Source organism: Prunus avium, chromosome 8, assembly GCF_965620075.1.
Source record: "Prunus avium chromosome 8, drPruAviu1.hap1.1, whole genome shotgun sequence".
In the NCBI taxonomy this organism is placed as follows: Eukaryota; Viridiplantae; Streptophyta; class Magnoliopsida; order Rosales; family Rosaceae; genus Prunus; species Prunus avium.
Genome location: NC_142291.1, coordinates 29,776,582 through 29,798,366, shown reverse-complemented (window position 1 = coordinate 29,798,366; position 21,785 = coordinate 29,776,582). Strand labels below are relative to the sequence as shown.

Here is a 21,785-nt window from a genome sequence, read left to right as displayed (position 1 = left end):
AAAACTGGAGAAACCCTAAAACTAGCCATCAAGGCCCTCCTCGCATGAACGAGAGAGCGACCGTGTGGTAAAATATATGTTTGTGGAGGTGAAAAACGTGTTTCACATATTGAGTTTGTCTTTTTTTATGCTAGTGATGATGATATGTGCTACGTTTTTATACTAGTGATGATGATATGGCCCCCAAGAATGTTGATGGTGAGGAAAAAGTCCAATGGCCTTTCAAACATGAAGAGTTTTTTTTTATACATTTATTGCATGATCATGTGAAGAAGGGTGACTTGCAAGCATCAACCTTTAAAAAGAAAGTTTGGCCCGAAATAAGTGAGGAGTTGTTAGCAAAATGTGGAAAAAAAATGCACTATTAAGCAACTTAAGTCTAAGTTTAATAGGTTGCAAATTGCACATCGTGAGTTCTCGGATCTAATTGAGCACGTTGGATTTGGGTGGGATCTTATTGCTAACACAGTCACTGCCTCAAATAATGTTTAGGCTAGTTACATTAAGGTATACCAAGTCTTTGTTTTAGTGGTTTTTTTTTTTTCACTTCACTTCACTTAGTTCAGTGAATTGCTTGTGATGTATAATTTTCATGGTTTGTAGAGTAAGCCAAGAGCGAAGCAATATCGCACTCAAGGTTTAGTGCACTATAAGCTTTTAGGGAAGATATTCAACACCACTACTGCAACCGGTCAGTTGCGTTATGCCTCTAATCAACTTCCTCCTAACTCAAATAAAGACCGTGAGTTAGAGAAAACTTCCTTAACATCAGTGTTCACATTGATGTTGACTTGGATGATGATGGTGTTAACCTGGAAATTGATCATGGTAAAGGAAAAAGAAAGTGTGTAACTGCTACCCCAACCGAACGTCATCCAAAGAAATGAGATAAAATGGAATCTTATTTGGAGGTTTGCAGTGAAGTTATGAGTCAAAGATTACAAACAATTCAAAAGGAAAAGAGTCTTGAAGCATCTAGCACCTCCAATGAGATGTATTATATTGAAGAATGCATCGGACTTGTTGAAGAAATTGGGGATATTGATAATGACACATTCAACCAGATGCTAGAAAAAATTGTGCTTGTTGAATGGAGGAAAATATTTGTTACAATGTCGGATGCTAGGAGGAGAGCTTGGTTAGCTAGTCTTTAGGAATACTAGAGATTGTGGTTTTTCTTTAGTTGAGATTATGAATATCTTTTATATGTTATTTGAGTTTATGAATTTCTTTTATATGTTATGGATAGTCTTTGTGTTAGTTGAGATCGTGGATGTACTACTTATGTGTTATTTGAATTTATGAATTTCTTTGATATGTTATTATATTGATAGATAGTCCTTGTGTTCTTTTATATGTTATTAGTATACTTGTGGACTTCTATGTGTTTCCTCAGGAGCATTTCTTATAAAACTGTCAATTTTTTATATTTATAATAAAAGCGCATATGTGCTAAGTGCTGAAGTACTTCCTAGAGAAGCAATCCCAAATGAGCCCTGAGATTATGGGTTAAACTAAATAGGAGGCTTTGGAATAACACTGATAGTGAGCTTATTTACACCATATTTTTAGTTACCACACTTCTCACTACATCTCTCATGAACTCAGGTACTAGAATGGAATCCACATATGTAAGAGACGTGATCTAACAATTATGCGGTACATGTATTCATCAGTAGCTGCATCACTTTGAAAAGTAATTGGTTTTCAATTGAATTGAAGTAACAGAGGAGTTTTACAGAGGCAATTATTCAAGCATGTTTCACGGTAACTAGAGAGATGTTGGAGCAGACGAGGATAATCTAACGTGTACAATGCATCTATAAGGGGTGGAAGAATTAGTAATTTCCTATTTAGGCAAACTAACTACACCTTTACGCACAAAATATCAAGAACACAACATTCAAACTGGTAACCAAGCTTGCACCTGCAGTGATCTTCCCATCAGTGTGCCAAATCCAGTCATGGAGAACCACATGAAGCGGGATTGGGATTGAGGGACCAAGTCGAAGTTCCTGAAACACATTTTGAAGGGAGCATAAATAACACTAGCCTCAATTTGCTACAAGGAACATACATAAAAGTAGTCACAGTAACTAGTTCAAATATTATGATTACTCATAGAAATTGGTTAGAGATGTAAATTAACTCCAATTAGTAAGTAACATGTTCAATTATGCTCAAAATGGGGTTCAACTTAGATAGATGTGGAGTGGTGGATAATGTGTGAAGACGTGGGCCTTTAGCATGTGTACGTGCCTTCGGCAGTCAGTGACATTCAACGTAAGTAAAGTAAATAAGCATGTAGAAGACAAAGTATACGTGGTTCACCCGAATGATGGGCTACGTCCACGGAGAAGGATGTTCTCATTATGATAATGTTTGTTTACATTTGTACAAGGGGATTAGATCCAAAGATAAAGGGACGAAGGCCCAAGGCCTAAGGTACAAAGCTCAAGAGTCCAAAGCCCAAGGGTCAAGACCTAAGACCCGAAGACCAGAAGAGAGAGTCATGTTTTAAGGGGAGAGTAGTCTTCTTTTATAGGTGAGGGGAAGTCTCCATCTCTTGTAGTTTTCCGATGTGGGACTCCTTGCCTTACTTAGAGTTGTGACTTGTGGTAATGCTTATTTGGCTAAGGTCTCAAAACATGGCATGTGGATGATCTAGCCTAGCTAGTTGCTCGGCTAGTTACGGTATCAACACTCAGAAATCAACCTGTGATTATCAAAGTCTTTAATTTAATATATAGCAAGACTGCAACATGTGACAATAAAATTTCAACTTACTGGAGCAAGTTCTTCAATGAAAATTGCCCGGTTTCCATCCTTCTCGAAAAGTTCAGATGCACATCGAGCATTTTGTTCCCAGCAATCAAGTGCCTCTAGTTGATGAACGCTTAATGCAGCGGCACAGAACTCTTCAAAATCCGTTCTTCTGTATATTGAAGTGCATTTGCCTGTCATAGAATCAGTGCTTTTACAACATATGAGACCTAACACAATAGAAAAAGTCAAGGAACATCAAAGCAAACAATTAGCAACCCAAATTATTACCGATGCAATGAGAGATGCCATGCCAACAACTAATCCATAAACTTTCAGAAAGACTGCCACATCCCCCCACCTTCTCAATTCATCTGTTTCCATTTTAGCCTTGTGGGCGAGCTCCTCCAAATGCAAACTGAGGGTTACTTGGTGAGGAAGCCTGATCAAAAGCAAGTGACAAAATCTCTAGGCAGAGGCTGTTGGTCAGTAAAAAGGTCCACTTTGTCGAAGCAGCCTACAAAATAAATCAGTTATATATTCAATTAAAGCTTAAAGATATCTAGGACAAAATATGCACATGAAAAATGTTGGTTAACTATATGGTTGTGAGTTTTGACCACTAAAGTCAGTTGTCCTTTAGGCCCCGTTTGGTAGGCTGGACTGGACTGGTTTGGATTAGAAAAAGCATCTTCAGCCACAAGGCTTGCAACACGAGAGGAGGTGAGAGCCCAAATATGAAAAGCGTAACAATAAGAGAGATCCCAACGAGCAAAGAGCATCCACTACCACATTTTGTTCTCCATAAATCTGACCTTGCCCCTACAGTTTTGTTTTCTTTACAATCCCCCGAAGAAGTAGTTCCTTAAAAGAGCCAAAAGTGTCACTTCCGCTTGCTTCAGACTCATCACGGCATCTCTTAGTTTTAGTAGCTTCTTCTACTTTTTGTCCCCCAAAAGTGACATCAAATTTCTAGGTATCTTTGGCATACAACAACCGAAGCCCACACCTCTTCACCTGAACTTGGAAATCCTTAATGGGCGGTCTCTTAAAACCATCCACTTGGTTGAAGTCAAAAGAGGCCTCAGTGACATTGTGAAAACCAGGGGAGAAATTTGCTCCCTCTACAAGTTCAAAGGAACTGTGCCACAAAAACACGTGATCTGAATTGAAATTGTAGTCATTGCTTTCTCCATTGTTCGTTTCATGACAATACAGAACAAGCATACGACAATTGTATTCACAGATTTTACCATTATTTGCTTTGAATTTGGATTTACATCCAAACCCCAAACTCCCTTTAACATTATAGTTGTCGAATCCAACAACAACAGATAGAGCGAAACCCAAGAAATCTGTATCAACCCAATCTGGAGGAAACTTGATATTTATTGCGGATCCCTCGTTTTGATAGCTGAACCAATTTGGAATTTCATGTCCCGGACATACAATGATAATTGAAGGTCTTCCAGAATAATAGTTCTGTGACACAGATGGACGTCATCATTATTAAACAAATTAAGAAAAAAAGAAAAAAAGAGAAACAGATGCACCAGGCTTAATTAGAGGCTCAACTGAACAACAGAACTGAGAGAGAGAGAGAGAGAGAGAGAGAGAGAGACGTACATCTGATGCGATTTCAATTTTTTCTTCAAGTTCTACATCTGATGCTACTTTGATTTCTTCTTCAAGTTCTACATCTGATGCATCTTCAATTTCTTTTTCAAGTTCTACATCTGATGCTACTTCGATTTGTTTTTCTTCTTCTTCAGGCTTTGATACTGCAAGTGCGAATTGTATAATTCTAGGCTCTGCATCTGCCATTACATGCTTCCAGCCTTGTGTCAGTGCAGTCCTTGAGCTTGACACTGCGTTCAGCGAGGTGCAGCCATGTGCTTTAAGAGAACATAGCATTAATGGGAGCTCTGGTAAAGATTGAAGGCTCTTGCAATTGATCAAGCACCGAAACAACAACGAAGAAGCTTGTTTGATGTTTACAGGTACGCTCTTAATCATTGTTCCACTTAGATCTAAATTTCGTAATGAGGTTAAGCAAAGGAGATGATCAGGGATCTCTAAGGTACTACAGTAACTGAGGTTTAGTTCTTCCAAAGAGTGCAAACCGACTGAGAAGGGAGGTAATTTCTTAAGTTTCAAGCAACAATCAAACCTTAGGCTAATAAGACGGTTCAAATTGTAGATGCTCTCAGGTACAAACTCAAGGTTCTTGCAGAAACGAAGATCTAATTTTTGAAGCCCAGTTAGATTTCCAATCGACGAGAGTAGCCCTTTAACCGATGTTCTTTCTAAACCCAGGAACTCCAGCTCCCCCATAGGGTCCAAAATTTCAGGTAAGTTTTCAAATTCAGAGCAACCAGTAAGATCAAGTTCCTTAAGAGATTTTAACTTACAAATGCTTGGCGGGAGACTCACAAGCCTTTTGCAATTTTTCAGTCCAATTCTTAGGAGAGCAAAAAGACATTTGATTGATGAGGGTAGTTCTTTAACAGCTGTTTCGTTTGACAAAAGAACCTTTAGATGTCCCATAGGCTCCCATATTTCAAGGAAGTCCTCAATTTCAGAGCAACCTGTAAGATCAAGTCCATAAAGAGATTTCAACTTTAAAATGCCTGGCGGGAGACTCACAAGCCTTTTGCAATTTTTCAGTCCAATTCTTGTGAGACCAAAAAGACATTCGATTGATGAGGGTAGTTCTTTAACACCTGTTCCGTTTAACCAAAGAATCTTTAGATGTCCCATAGGCTCCAAGATTTCAAGGAAGTCTTCAAATTCAGAGCAACCTTTAAGATCAAAAGTCTATAAAGTGACTTCAACTTTAAAATGCTTGGCGGGAGACTTGTTGTATTAGTAACCGGCAAAATTAATGTGCAAACAACCAATTAAAAATACCTGCAAGTGCACGAATCTATTGAGGTATAGATTATGTAAGTACGGGGTCGATCCCATGAAGAACTGTCGGCTTCCTATAAGTTATAATTTGAGTACGTAAAGAACACTAATTTAACACACTACACATGCAGAAATGCAAATTGGAAACTAAAAAATGAGTAAAGAAAGGTAAAAGAAAAGAGACAAAATAAGAAACCAAGGAAAAACACAAACAGTAATTTCTATCACCCTTTTATCACCATTTTATCACCATTGTATCGCCTGTTTATCACCTATGAACAGTGATGCGAACAGTGATGCGAACAGTGATGACCGGTCGTTTTTCACAGATTCTTCGATGACCGGTCGGTTAATGGCGACGACCGGTCGCTTGCCCCTTTTTTGCAGTTCCGACCTCTGTCCAGTTTTTAGCATATATCTTTCCAACCGTATGTCCAAATTTCATGTTCTTTATACAGTTGGATTCAGCACACAAAAACAAAGAACACAGCTCAGATCAAAATCCAAACACAAGTACAAAAATAGACAAAAGCGATGACAAAAACACACCACATTTCAAACAATGTAAACACACAAACACAATTTGGGGGGGGGGGGGGTGTTTGGTTTGGTTCAAGTGAATGAACTTTAAATTTAAATGAGAATGGCAGAGATGAGTTATCAAAGTGTGAAAGTACAAAGTAACAAACACTAGAGTTTCGGAATCCAACCTAAACAATCCTACTCAAGTTCGTGAATACTCAAATGATGAACTCTAAACGTGTTGATGAAGATGTTCGCAATCAAGACCGGGTTTAGTGGCTCAAGATGCAAGATTCTCTCTAAAATAAGTAGAGTGCAGGGTTAGTGTAACGTCCCGACCCAAAATAAAAGGAATAGTGGATTAATTAATTTCAAGGTTTATGAATTTACAATTTTGCCCTCGAAGTAGGGGTAATTTGGTCATTTTATTTTCGGAAGGAATTGGGGACAGCGGGTTATATTTTTACGTAGATCGTACCGAGATGAGTCCGTAGACACGTAGTGGGCTTGAATCGGACTTGTAATGAGAAAGTTACGATCAAAATACTTTTAGTGGCACAATCGTAAATATTTCGAAATTTATTTTTAATAAAATCAGAAATTCTCTCATTTTCTCTATCTCTCTCTCTCTGCGCGCAGAACAGCCCCCCCTGTTACTGTTTATCACTGGGGTTTTTGGGCCACCACCGGCACATCCGGCCACCATTTTGGGTGGTACCGGTACCAAAAGAACCAGCGCGACGTCGCCTACCCATCCCGACCCTTCTCAGCCGCCACCGCTGCCTGTGCTCGCCGGAATATCGAGAAATGTCGCCGGTTTTACCCAAAACTTCACGGAGCTCGTTCGGGTGATTTCGGCAACCAAATCTTGCGATCCAGGTATGCTTTCTCAACCTCTCATGGTGTTCTAGCTGCTGGTTGAGTTGGATAGGCAAAATTTCTGCGTTATGGTAGTTAATTAAGCGATTGAAAAATCTGCCGGTTTCGACCTCAGTTTTCAGCCACTTCCGGTCATTTTTTGGGGTATGTCCAAGAATAAAAGTGACTCCAAATTAGGTGTTTTACCTAGGGTAGGAGTCTTGGCCCGAGATTCTAAGATTTTCCGGCAATGCGATATCGCTTTGGACACCCACGCGCTGCCAGCGCGTGTGGCGGCGCGTGGGTACTGTATCAGAGGGGAATTTTATCCCAATGCGATCCCCTGGTTGTCACGAGCGCGTAGGATTTTACGGATCTCAATTCGGATAACGTTTGAACCCCGAACGGATTTTACATAATGTGTGATTTCCGGGTTCGATAGGTTAGAACCTTTGGATCGCTTCCAATTTCATATGTATTAATCTAGGTATTCCTAGAATCGTGTAGGAATTCGCGGATCGGGAATCGGAGCCCCGGATGTTCCGATTTAAATAGTTAAAGTTTGCGTTTTTCGATAACCGTCCGATCGTGCGATTGCGAGCGATCCGACCGTCCGATCTGAACCAAACTTGCAGGATGTGTATCCTAGACCTTGTGGAACCTATAGGAACTTTCGGTTCGTAAAACGGAGATCGTGGGCCCCGCGGGCCCGGTTGACCAAATGTGGGAGGTTAGACCCTCGGTTGACCGTAAGTCTTCCGAGGTAGTTTCACTCTTCGAGGAGTATTAGAACGACCCTTTAGGATGAGTTTTGATCATCTTTTGTTTTATGTTGATTTTGAGGGTCATTGAGATTATTTTTATGGTTTTGTGATGGAAATCTTATACTTTTGAATTTCATGGTTTATTTAAATTCCGTTTATATTTATTAGTTGAATTCTTTATTTTTGTAAAGTATTTGTGATATATGTGGGTTTGACGTATTCGAGTGTCTTGAGTTTATATATAATAATTGAGAAAGTGCTATCTTTGTTAATTTTGTGTGGGGTACTTAGAATGTTAAATTGAGTGTTATTAGCACTACCTTAGGTCCCTCCCCGGTTATGGGTTTTATGTTTCAGATTTATTTTGCCCAGGCCCGTCGGAGTTTGTCCAAGCCTTTCGGATGATTTATTTTGCCCAGGCCCTTCGGAGATTGATTTATTTTGCCCAGGCCCGTCGGAGTTTGTCCAGACCCTTCGGAGATTGATTTATTTTGCCCAGACCAGTCGGAGTTTGTCCAAGCCTTTCGGATGATTTATTTTGCCTAGGCCGTCGAAGTTTGTCCAAGCCCTTCGGATGCCTTCTTAATACGATGCCTTGGGAAAAAAATTGGATTAAGGAAGGGAGTATTACTTTATAATATTTATATAAGGATTACGAACTCCACCATCATATGTACCTTCCCCCTTGGATGATGATATTTGGAAACAGTGGATATAGACACTAGGATACATGGAAATGGATATACTATTCACACACGTGCCGGGTTTCGGGCGTGTGGGCTTTATTGGTCACGGATCCTGGAATTGTAGGATGCCGGAAAAATTGTGGATATGGTCTGGATATGATGGAACCCGGGGCATACCTTAATGGGGTGTCGCTGTAGACCCTTGATTGGGTAGTCTGCGCGCATAGGACGGTTTTCAGACGTACGGGTCTTGATTCTTCGTCCGTACGGGCTGGTTAGAGTGTCAGTCCCCCAGTTGGACGACTCATCCCTAGTGTAACAGGGGTGAAAAACGCCTTTAATTTTTCGGCCCTTGTTCAGCACTTAGACTCCTCCTAAGTCAGCCTTCTCTTCACCTCTAAACTTGCGAGGCTTCAGGGTACACGCAGCGGAACACATAAACACCAAAGCTTACGGGACAACTCACTCCCAACCTTTATATTACTCCACAATAAAAAGGAATACAAGCTTTTGTTTCGCATTGGGTCACCACACACATTTGGTGCCTCAATGCCGCCCACCCTAAGGCACGGTGCCTCTCTAGACACTCATTCACAACTCAATGGGTTTCACTCGAGACATGGGTAGGTCAACACAACACTTGCTGCCTTACCCCTCTCTATGTCTCTCTATGCCTACTCTAGACACACTCCCCCATTTTGTTGCCCAGACTAGTCTCCCTTTGATTAGTCTCCAGTGATCTCCCAAGAGTCTCTACCTCCTAAGAGTCCCCACCTAGTATCTCTAGTTTTCACTAGTTGTACCAGTTGTACCACTTGTCTACAATGCCTACACAAAGACATATTTATAGACTATCATGACAGGTAGTTTTCCTCCTAAAAACCGCCATGCCACTATCCCACTAAGGAACCCATGAACTCCTACTTTCAAGGCTTCCTTTTTGCTTGTGGCGCCATGTGTCAATGTCAAGGCCATGACATGTTATCATGCCATGTTGTATGCCTACAAAGGTGCAAGGTAACCGCCCACTCCTTCCACTGACATTGCCTTCTCCACATGATGCATCCCCATGCGTGCCACTCCGCATGACCGCCCAGACATGCCCTTTAATCTCGCTGCACATCTGCTGGAAATACTCCTCACAACTGCCCATGTAACTGCCCACACAATCTGCCAGCAACCGTCACACAATCTGCCAGCCACCTGCTAGCACGATCTGCCAGCCACCTGCTAGCACGATCTGCCAGCCACCTGCTAGCACGATCTGCCAGCACTCTGCGCACCACCTGCCAGACAACTGCCCACACGATCTGCCCATGATCTGCCTGTGTGCTGCCTACGTGCGCTGTCTGCATGCTGCCTGCGCGCTGCCTGCATGCCGCCTGCATGTTGCTGTGCTGTACGGCGCTACTTGTGCTGCCAATGTGCGCTGCGCACTTGTCCCACATGCGCTGTCGAGGCTTCCAAGGCAATTTTTCGATGCTTCTCGCAAGCTTCCGTCGACACCCTTCAACATCCATCTTGCCACGCTCGTCTTGTCCTTATGCCCACTCAAGACACCTTCCCTTGGCATGGTCCAAGACATCAAACCATGTTGCCGCCTATGGCAAGTGTCAAGGGTCTTACACCTAGCCACATGGACGTTTGAGGGCCGGATAAGTGTGAGCTAGTCAACAATCCCCTGTTGGATTGTTTCCCCCAGTACGTGATGTGCATCATCATATGTACCTCCCCATGGATTTGTGAATGGATTATGGAAAGGTGTGATACTTGGAAATGTCGGAACCCGGAGCATGCCCTAGCGAGGTGTTGCTGTAGACCCTTGATTGGGTAGTCTGCGCGCGTAGGACAGTTTTCAGACATACGGGTCTTGATTCTTCGTCCGTACGGGCTGGTTAGAGTATCAGTCCCCCAGTTGGACGACTCATCCCTAGCCACATGGACGTTTGAGGGCCGGATAAGTGTGAGCTAGTCAACAATCCCCGGTTGGATTGTTTCCCCTAGTACATGATGATGGTGAGAGGTGGGTGTTATTATATTACATATATGTATATGTGGTTTTGATTCTGGCTTGAGATTTGTGAGTTTGTACATGTACGAATGTTTAAGCCCTGGATTGGGAAGTGTTGTTCGGCAACATACGCATTGGATAAGGTATGGTTACGTGGAAAGAATTGACATAAAGGGAAGAGTTTGAGAGTGTGTTCATTGTGTTTTGTTGGAATTTGAATGGTGATAAATCTGAAATGTATTTGTTGGTTCTGCTTTGAATAATGGTATATTATCGGAGTTGTGGCCATTGATGACGAGAACTACGTGTGGTTGATCCCTTGTCCAAGGGTACGTAGGCAGCCTGGGGTCTCACCTAGGTGCAGCCGCAAATTATAGTATGTTTTAAAGGTTTGATCAATTCTAAGTATGTGATTGGATGCTGTTGTGATTTATTGGATTGGAATCCGGTTTGAGGTTTTCGGTGGTATTTGTAAAGTTGTTTGAGATCATTAACTGCATGGTTTATGTATTGTTTGACTTAGGAGCATTGTTGGTTTTGTTTCGAATTATCTGAAGGCCGGAGGCCTATTATGTGTTTGCATGTTGATAACTTGTGCATGCTACCAGTTGGGATTAAATTGTGAATTTTTTTTAACAAGTTGAAATTTGGGGAAAGTCCAATTTATAGGGGAGACTCTGCCGAAATTTCGGCAGACAGTCTCGGTTCTTAGTAAGTGGGCCCGGCATTGTTGTGATGTCAGGAATTCCACAGGATTCGTCTCGGGTTCCGAGGAATTCGGGGTGGGTCCTGTCAGTTAGTGCTACAATACTCGTGCCCTCCCCATAACCGAACCTAGGTGTGTTTAGTACTTCGATTCAATTACAAGGAAAACCCATTAAGTTCAAAGAGAATATGAACATCACAAGAATCCTAATAGCATGGTGTTTACATTAGGCATTCAAGAAACCAATTCACATGGATGGTTCTTACTTCATCCATTTGTTGCTTAGGAAAATATGAAGATACACACAATCCCAACAACCTCAAGAAGCATGCTTTCAAAGATGGCCAACCAGGAAAACCATACATCAAGGATAGATTAAAATAGTGAATTGAAATTCATCAACAAAATCTAGAAATTCATACACTTAAGCATCAAAACAATAGAGTAATCATGTTTAGGTCTTCAACCTAAGCCCTAGCTATGGAGTTTAGTTGCTCATATTTAATTTAACTACAAATTCAAAACAAAACTAGAAAGAGTTTACAGGTTTTGGAAGTGATGTAAGCTTGAAGTCTTCAATGGTGGAAGTCTCCTCCCTTCTCCTCCCTTCTTCCTCTTCTAGCTCCAAAAACCTGCTCTCCTTACTCTGCCAATTGTGAATAATACGTTCCAACCCAAGACAATCTGCCCAAATGAATTCATGAAGATGCCTTCTCTATGCTCCTCTCTCTCATCCTTTTTCAACTTTTGGTAAAGTCTTTGTCCCCTTGTCTCCTCCTCATGACGAAGTTTTGTTTTTCAATATATGCTCTTTGTCTCAGAAAATCCCACTCAAGCAAAGTAATTCATTGTTACCAAATGGTATGGTAACAAGTAGAAATGAGGTAACACCAAGTGAAATTAAAACTGGCCCAAAACAGATTTCCAGAGCCAGCATCAATTGTTGGATCAGTTGGATAGGCTACACTTATCCAATGGAGCTCAACTTCGGATATGTTATAGTCAACATCCATTGGAACAAGTTTCATGAAGATCATCACCTCATCCAAGCATCGGAGCATGCTGATCCAAGGCCAAGAAGTTGACCTACGAAAATGAACAAAAAACAGAATTTATAACCAATAATGCACTTTTAGCTCATTTTCATTCTAACTAAGGTAAAACCTAATAAAACACAAAAAGGACGTAAAAAGCTATAAAATGTCAAGAACTAACTCAAAATAATGGGTGAATAACATGATAAATCATGTGTAAAAATGAACCGAACAAGACTCACAAGCCTTTTGCAATTTTTCAGTCCAACTCTTGTGAAACCAAAAAGACAATCGATTGATGTGGGTAGTTCTTTAACAGCTGTTCCGTTTCACAAAAGAACCTTTAGATGTCCCATAGGCTCCAAGATTTCAGGGAAGTCTTCAATTTCAGAGCAACCAGTAAGATCAAGTTTATAAAGAGACTTCAACTTTAAAATGCTTGGCTGGAGACTCACAAGCCTTTTGCAATTTTTCAGTCCAATTCTTGTGAGACCAAAAAGATATTCGATTGATGAAGGTAGTTCTTTAATAGCTGTTCCGTTTAACAAAAGAAACTTTAGATGTCCCATAGGCTCCCATATTTCAGGGAAGTCTTCAAATTCAGAGCAACCTGTAAGATCAAGTCCATAAAGTGACTTCAACTTTAAAATGCTTGGCGGGAGACTCACAAGTCTTCTGCAATTTTCCAATCCAATTTATGCGAGACCAAAAAGACATTCGATTGATGAGGGTAGTTCTTTAACAGCAGTTCCGTTTAACAAAAGAATCTTTAGATGTCCCATAGGCTCCAGGATTTCAGGGAAGTCTTCAAATTCAGAGCAACCTGTAAGATCAAGTTCAAAAAGAGACTTCAACTTTAAAATGCCTGGTGGGAGACTCACAAGCCTTTTGCAATTTTTCAGTCTAATACTTGTGAGACCAAAAAGACATTCGATTGATGTGGGTAGTTCTTTAACAGCTGTTCCATTTAAGAAAAGAACCTTTAGATGTCCCATAAGCTCCAAGATTTCAGGGAAGTCTTCAATTTCAGAGCAACCTGTAAGATCAAGTTCATAAAGAGACTTCAACTTTAAAATGCTTGGCGAGAGACTCACAAGCCTTTTGCAATTTTTCAGTCCAATTCTTATGACACCGAAAATACATTCGATTGATGTGGGTAGTTCTTTAACAGCTGTTCCGTTTAACAAAAGAACCTTTAGATGTCCCATAGGCTCAACGATTTCAGGGAAGTCTTCAATTTTAGAGCAACCTGTAAGATCAAGTTCATAAAGAGACTTCAACTTTAAAATGCTTGGCGGGAGACTCACAAGCCTTTTGCAATTTTTTAGTCCAATTCTTGTGACACCGAAAAGACATTCGATTGATAAGGGTAGTTCTTTAACAGCTGTTCCGTTTAACAAAAGAACCTTTAGATGTCCCATAGGCTCCCAGATTTCAGGGAAGTCTTCAAATTTTGAGCAACCTGTAAGATCAAGTTCATAAAGAGACTTCAACTTTAAAATGCTTGGCGGGAGACTCACAAGCCTTTTGCAATTTTTCAGTCCAATTCTTGTGAGACCAAAAAGACATTCGATTGATGAAGGTAGTTCTTTAATAATTGTTCCGTTTAACAAAAGAAACTTTAGATATTCCATAGGCTCCCAGATTTCAGGGAAGTCTTCAAATTCAGAGCAACCTGTAAGATCAAGTCCATAAAGTGACTTCAACTTTAAAATGCTTGGCGGGAGACTCACAAGTCTTCTGCAATTTTCCAGTCCAATTCTTGTGAGACCAAAAAGACATTCGATTGATGTGGGTAGTTCTTTAACAGCTGTTCCGTTTAACAAAAGAAACTTTAGATGTCCCATAGGCTCCCAGATTTCAGGGAAGTCTTCAAATTCAGAGCAACCTGTAAGATCAAGTCCATAAAATGACTTCAACTTTAAAATGCTTGGCGGGAGACTCACAAGCCTTTTGCAATTTTTCAGTCCAATTCTTGTGAGACCAAAAAGACATTCGATTGATGTGGGTAGTTCTTTAACAGCTGTTCCGTTTAACAAAAGAACCTTTAGCTGTCCCATAGGCTCCAAGATTTCAGGGAAGTCTTCAATTTCAGAGCAACCTGTAAGATCAAGTTCATAAAGAGACTTCAACTTTAAAATGCTTGGCGGGAGACTCACAAGCCTTTTGCAATTTTTCAGTCCAATTCTTGTGACACCGAAAAGACATTCGATTGATGTGGGTAGTTCTTTAACAGCTGTTCCGTTTAACAAAAGAACCTTTAGATGTCCCATAGGCTCCAAGATTTCAGGGAAGTCTTCAATTCTAGAGCAACCTGTAAGATCAAGTTCATAAAGAGACTTCAACTTTAAAATGCTTGGCGGGAGACTCACAAGCCTTTTGCAATTTTTCAGTCCAATTCTTATGAGACCAAAAAGACATTCGATTGATGAGTGTAGTTCTTTAATAGTTGTTCCGTTTAACAAAAGAAACTTTAGATGTTCCATAGGCTCCCAGATTTCAGGGAAGTCTTCAAATTCAGAGCAACCTGTAAGATCAAGTCCATAAAGTGACTTCAACTTTAAAATGCTTGGCGGGAGACTCACAAGTCCTCTGCAATTTTCCAGTCCAATTCTTGTGAGACCAAAAAGACATTCGATTGATGTGGGTAGTTCTTTAACAGCTGTTCCGTTTAACAAAAGAAACTTTAGATGTCCCATAGTCTCCCAGATTTCAGGGAAGTCTTCAAATTCAGAGCAACCTGTAAGATCAAGTCCATAAAGTGACTTCAACTTTAAAATGCTTGGCGGGAGACTCACAAGCCTTTTGCAATTTTTCAGTCCAATTCTTGTGAGACCAAAAAGACATTCGATTGATGTGGGTAGTTCTTTAACAGCTGTTCCGTTTAACAAAAGAACCTTTAGATGTCCCATGGGCTCCAAGATTTCAGGGAAGTCTTCAATTTCAGAGCAACCTGTAAGATCAAGTTCATAAAGAGACTTCAACTTTAAAATGCTTGGCGGGAGACTCACAAGCCTTTTGCAATTTTTCAGTCCAATTCTTGTGACACCGAAAAGACATTCGATTGATGTGGGTAGTTCTTTAACAGCTGTTCCGTTTAACAAAAGAACCTTTAGATGTCCCATAGGCTCCAAGATTTCAGGGAAGTCTTCAATTCTAGAGCAACCTGTAAGATCAAGTTCATAAAGAGACTTCAACTTTAAAATGCTTGGCGGGAGACTCACAAGCCTTTTGCAATTTTTCAGTCCAATTCTTGTGACACCAAAAAGACATTCGATTGATGAGGGTAGTTCTTTAACAGCTGTTCCATTTAACAAAAGAACCTTTAGATGTCCCATAGGCTCTCAGATTTCAGGGAAATCTTCAAATTTAGAGCAACCTGTAAGATCAAGTTCGTAAAGAGACTTCAACTTTAAAATGCTTGGCCGGAGACTCACAAGCCTTTTGCAATTTTTCAGTCCAATTCTTGTGAGACCAAAAAGACATTCGATTGATGATGGTAGTTCTTTAATAGATGTTCCGTTTAACAAAAGAAACTTTAGATGTCCCATAGGCCCCCAGATTTCCGGGAAGTCTTCAAATTCAGAGCAACCTGTAAGATCAAGTCCATAAAGTGACTTCAAATTTAAAATGCTTGGCGGGAGACTCACAAGTCTTCTGCAATTTTCCAGTCCAATTCTTGTGAGACCAAAAAGACATTTGATTGATGTGGGTAGTTCTTTAACAGCTGTTCCGTTTAACAAAAGCAACTTTAGATGTCCCATAGGCTCCCAGATTTCAGGGAAGTCTTCAAATTCAGAGCAACCTGTAAGATCAAGTCCATAAAGTGACTTCAACTTTAAAATGCTTGGCGGGAGACTCACAAGTCTTCTGCAATTTTCCAGTCCAATTCTTGTGAGACCAAAAAGACATTCGATTGATCTGGGTAGTTCTTTAACAGCTGTTCCGTTTAACAAAAGAAACTTTAGATGTCCCATAGGCTCCCAGATTTCAAGGAAGTCTTCAAATTCAGAGCAACCTGTAAGATCAAGTCCATAAAGTGACTTCAACTTTAAAATGCTTGTCGGAAGACTCACAAGTCTTCTGCAATTTCCAAGTCCAATTCTTGTAAGACCAAAAAGACATTCGATTGATGAGGGTAGTTCTATAACAGCTGTTCCGTTTAACAAAAGAACCTTTAGATGTCCCATAGGCTCCCATATTTCAGGGAAGTCTTCAAATTCATAGCAACCTGTAAGATCAAGTTCATAAAGAGACTTCAACTTTAAAATGCTTGGCGGGAGACTCACAAGCCTTTTGCAATTTTTAAGTCCAATTCTTGTGAGACCAAAAAGACATTCGATTGATGAGGGTAGTTCTTTAACAGCTGTTCCGTTTAACAAAAGAATCTTTAGATGTCCCCCAGGCTCCCAGATTTCCGGGAAATCTTCAAATTCAGAGCAACCAGTAAGATCAAGTTCATATAGAGATTTCAACTTTGAAATGCTTGGCGGGAGACTTACAAGCCTTTTGCAATCAAGTAGTCGAATTGTATTGAGATGATAGAGATACTCTGATGAGGGCAATACTTCTATTTTTGTCCCCACCATCACTAATACTCTTAGATCTCTTGGAAGTTCCGAAAAATTGCGAATAGATGCGCAGCCCTCTAGACTAAAACCAGAGGTTAGTTTCAGGTTACAACTGTTGCTTGGAAGATTCCTAAGGTCTTTACAAAATCGAATATCCAAGTATGAAATTTTTTTGTGTGACCAAACTGATGAAGGCAATTCCTCTATTGCAGTTTTAGACAAATTTAAAAATTCAATGTTGCCTGGCATCTGCGGAAGATATTTGAGATTCAAGCAATCTCCCAGGTCAAGATGAGTAAGCTTGTCAAGACATTGAAAATAGGATGGGATTTGAACCAAACTTGTACAACCAAAAAGATTTATATGCACCATTTTTCGACTTTGAGAGAGATCTGGGACTTTAATAAGATGAGTGGAGGAACGAAGATCCATCACTTTTAAATTCTCAAGATTCTGTAACAAATTAAAGACAAATGACAAGACTTAATTAATGAGCTAGCCAGAATAAGTTTTCGCACTAAATTTTAAACAATAAGAAAAATAAGCATATATACCTGGTCTTTATTCCAAAGTTGCTCAACTTTGCTTCCACACATTCGAAGCTCAACAAGATTTTCTGGAGAAAATTTTGATGGCAAAGACTTCAAAGGATATTCCTCCCAGCAAAGATAACCAAGAGAATTGGGAAGAGAAACTTTTAATTTGCAGTACTTTCCAAAGCTAGAATCAACATTGAGTAATCTTAGATTATACATCTTTTTGAAATCTGCATGATCCAAGCGTAGTTGTCCACTCTTAGAGCTGTTAAAGAATATGGCTTGAACCGTTTCAGTCCCCTGACAATCAAAAGCAAAATATAAATATGATGCAATATACAACAAAGTCTAATCAAAATTACATTTGTATGTATCTGACTTGTTTATTGTATAAATGAGTGTTTTCCCAAGTAGTTCATAGAAAAATTCGTGAAATTTTTATTTTTATTGTTTAGAGAAAGTGAATGTATTTGGTTCTTACTGTATTATTTCTCAATATACGATAGATATCATGAGCGATGAACAATCTACTGCGTCTTCCAGGCTCTTCAATACATTGTTCGTAAACTATTATCCTGCCCATTTCCTGTACCAAATCATGCATCTCTAGGCAGTTCCATCTTGATATTGATACTAGAGATTTCTCAATAAGAACCTTAATTCCACCCGCAAATAAACCACGAATATGTAACATTTCTTTTGCAAAATCTATTTTCATCCCCTTATAGAAACATGCTATATCAAGAAATATCTCCTTCGCATTTTTTTCTAATCCATCATAACTTAGTCTCAACATGTTCTCAATTTCTTGGTTGGGAAATTTTTTCAAGTTATTCAATTCATCTTCCCATTCATGATTGTTGTCACAGTGAAGGAATAAGGAACCCAAAATCTTAAGAGCTAATGGCATGCCTCCTGCATAATCTATCACCAACTCTGTATAACATATTTCAGTCGAGTTATTTTTTAAAGCATGTAAATGAAATAGCTCACGAGCTTCATCATAAGATAATCCCTCAACCTTGTATATCTTATCATCATCAACCTTTTTCTTAAGTAGGCGCCTGTCCCTTGTCGTTATAATTATTCGACTCCCAGAGCCAAACTGAAAATGATCACCAACTAGAAATTCTAATTGGGTTGAAGCACTCACATCATCTAGAACAATGAGGACCTTTGTATTGCTGAGCCTTTCTCGAACATAAGTTGATCCTATAGATGGAGTGCCGATGGTTAGATCTTTTTCATTTAATATCTCACGAAGAAGGACATTTCGCAAGTGCTTTAGTCCATTTTTTTCTGACTCCTCCCTAACATTTGCAAGGAAGCAAGAAGCTTCAAATTTAGAAGAAAGTCGGTGATACACAACATCAGCAAGAGTGGTCTTGCCAATACCACCCATGCCCCAAATACCAATGGTGCAAACATTTGGCGAATCACTGCATAATAACCTTTCTATTTGCTCAATTTTCCTTTTAATTCCAACTAGTCCCTTTAAATCAGGTGACGATTTCCGATTCAATTTGGTCAAAATATCTTCGACAACTTTCTCAACGAAATTGGCCTCTGTCCTGGAAAATATGATTATAAGGACAAACTATGTTTAGTAAGAGTAAGTGTACCCTAACGATTCTTGTTCAAATTAAATGGTCACAAGTAGAAATTGGTACAAGTTGCAGAATTAGTTACCCTGTTTTGTTTGAATTATCAAACCCAGCCATATTGGCTGCATTTTTCAAAGCATCTCTCCAGTTGCGCACCTTCATAACTCCCTCCGTGCTGTCCTTGAAACGTGTTTCAAGTTGAGTAAATGCATAAGCATAACTTCCCTGTTGATTTCGTACATGTGATGGGTCGATGCAGTAAAAAATTGGTAGAACAAAGTGCTCACCTCTTTCCTTGCATCGCAATATATGCACAAGTTCATCCAAGCACCAAGTGGAAGAAGCATAGTTTTTCGAGAAAATGATTACCGAAAGCTTTGATTTTTCAATTGCTTCGAGAAGGGAAGGTGCAATTTCCTCTCCTCTCTCAAGTATGTCGTCTATGTAGGTTTTGATCTTCTTCGCGCATAAAGCAGCATAAAGATGACTGGTAAAAGTATAGCGGGTGTCCTCACCTCTGAAACTAAGAAACACATCATACTTTTCCTGAGTGGGGATGGCAGCAGCAGAGGAAGAAGCAGCCATATTGATAACCTGCATACCCACTTCAAGTCAACTAAAAACTTCACCATATTCTTAACCAGAAAATCAATGCATATTCATGACACATGCAAATGAACAACACTAAGAGATTAATATGTAAACATAAGCGAAAAGGATAACAAAGACAGAGAGGATGAACTCAAAGTTCGGCTCCTGCTTCTGGGACTGGACTTGTTTCTCCTATCTTGATAAGAGTACATATAAAGGAGTTGGTTTTTCACACTTTTCACTCTTAATCAACTAAGAGGAATGGCTGATAATATCAACCAGCCAATAAACCTACCCAGCCATACAAAAATAAGACGCAAAGTGGGTTCTTAAAGTCCTTACAAACATAATACAACAAAAACAGTTTCTGACATGAAAGGCTCGAGCCCTTTTTCACAGACAAGAATTAGTCTGAGCTCTTTTTGACAGAAACTCATATATATAACTGTTGAAGTTAATACTTAATTGTAGAATTTTATGTTTAGGATATATTAGTGGAGTTGGTGAGAGAGATTTGTGGTAGTGTTTTGTGTAAGAGAACAATAAAGTCTAAGTGCAGAAACGTGCAAAGGTGAGACTGAAAGTCTCAGGGAGTACACAAATGATTCCTCTGTTTTTGCTCCATTTTCTTCTCCTTTATTATTGTTTGTGTGCTTAATCCAAATTACAACAATAACAACGACATTAACATTAAATTTAACAAAATAAGGAAAAAAAATGTCCACAAAATTGAAGATCTTTGTACAACACTCTGTTGTACGAATATCTTAGATATAGATCTGACATATCCAAGATATTAGTACAAAATATAATAGGTAGAGGCAGTCTCGAAGGGTAAGTCAGGGGATTACCTTCAGGCTCCAGATCAAGAAAGAAGTATAAATTAAGAAGACGTTGCACCTCAGGATTGTCCTAAGCAAGAGAGAAGGATCGCCAAGAAAGCCGTTGCAGAGAGGTTGCCTTTCTTTCTTATTAGGAAGCAATAGATTGTTGCAGTTGCAGTTGCAGGAAATTACCCAACCATTCTCTGCTATAGGAAAAAAACAAGGGCATAAAATCGAGGACATGGATGCACGCCATTGTTTTTGGGTCAATATAGAACTCTCATTGGACAAAGCCCAACAACCCAAAATAAAAAATCAGAAGTTTGAGGCTTTTGTGTAATGAAAGTCAACTAAGATAAAATTCAACTGTATGCTGTGCAATTCTTTAGTCATTTTAAATTAATATTTATGATTGCTGATTTTCCCACTAACATGCAATTTCCAACAAGTGAGTGTAAGTAGATAAAAGAAGAATGGGACAATTTCTCAATAAAAGGAGTTTAAGTGGACAAAAGAAGAGTGGGAAAATCAGCTCCCATATTTATAATAATATTTAGCAAAACTCTGAAAAAGATGTGTTGTCTTTGTTGGAAACCATATCACCACTATGCATAATTTTCTTAGGGTCAATGGTTCGAATTCAAGTTAGCCAGCGTTTAAGGGTTTTATTTCAGGCTTAATTCATGTTTTACCCCTTGAACTCTTTGCTCGCTCTCAAATTACCCCATGTAACTCAAAATTTCTCACTTAATCATCCAATGCCTCGCTCCGTGTCTAACGTTACCTTTTTTTTTTTTAAACTCCGTTCAAAGAATCATTAAGTGTGCCTACGTGGCAGGGAAAATGCATCATTTTGGAAAAAGCCCAACAACAACAAAAAGGGCAAAATGCCGTTTTTAATTTAAGCACTTCAAGGACAAATTCTAATTTTTGTCAAAATAGAGTAACTATCTTTAGTTGTTGAGAGATATTTCGGCCCAAATTCTAATTTGGGGTTGTATGCTTTTCTTTAATCCTAGCACCCATTAAAAATACTAGCCTCGAATTTAATAAACTACCCCTTAACGATTCTTGTATGCTTTATATAAATATATTGTAAATTTGAAACAGGAGCAGGCAGGGAAATAATAATTTTAAAAAAAAAATTAATGTTAAACATAGCGTGCACTGAACATCTTAAATGAGAATTAATTACTCTTTTACGACATGCATTCTATGCCATAATTAGTCATTTAAGAAGGCACGCAGAACACGCCGTAATTATTCTTTTAAGGCGTGCAAAGCGTGTCGTAATTGTTTCAACAAAATTATGGCTCTCAAGGAACGTCGTCTTAAGTTTTTATAACGACGTTCATTCACGCCGTGATTGAGGAACACTATTTACGACGAGAGCTTTTACTACTTG

At 39.4% G+C, this 21,785-nt stretch overlaps 1 protein-coding gene and 2 pseudogenes across 2 annotated transcripts; 1 reads left to right on the top strand and 2 right to left on the bottom strand.

Moving 5' to 3' along the window:
• The first annotated feature begins 176 nt into the window (after nt 1–176).
• On the top strand, nt 177–1,154 carry LOC110768071 (uncharacterized; annotated as a pseudogene).
• A 2,581-nt stretch (nt 1,155–3,735) lies between these two features.
• Nucleotides 3,736–17,983, bottom strand: LOC110773655 (disease resistance-like protein DSC1). The gene is made up of 5 exons (XM_088245844.1): nt 17,843–17,983; nt 17,380–17,661; nt 12,714–17,278; nt 4,390–5,200; nt 3,736–4,245 (listed from the first exon to the last, which is right to left on the bottom strand). Exons 3-5 carry the CDS (start codon nt 12,821–12,823, stop codon nt 3,736–3,738), a joined length of 1,431 nt encoding a protein of 476 aa, XP_088101970.1. The 5' UTR covers nt 12,824–17,278; nt 17,380–17,661; nt 17,843–17,983.
• LOC110773656 (TMV resistance protein N-like) lies at nt 17,854–20,627 on the bottom strand (annotated as a pseudogene). The gene is made up of 3 exons (XR_015826403.1): nt 20,408–20,627; nt 19,051–19,559; nt 17,854–18,932 (listed from the first exon to the last, which is right to left on the bottom strand). The product of XR_015826403.1 is annotated as a TMV resistance protein N-like (transcript).
• Nucleotides 20,628–21,785: the final 1,158 nt, after the last annotated feature.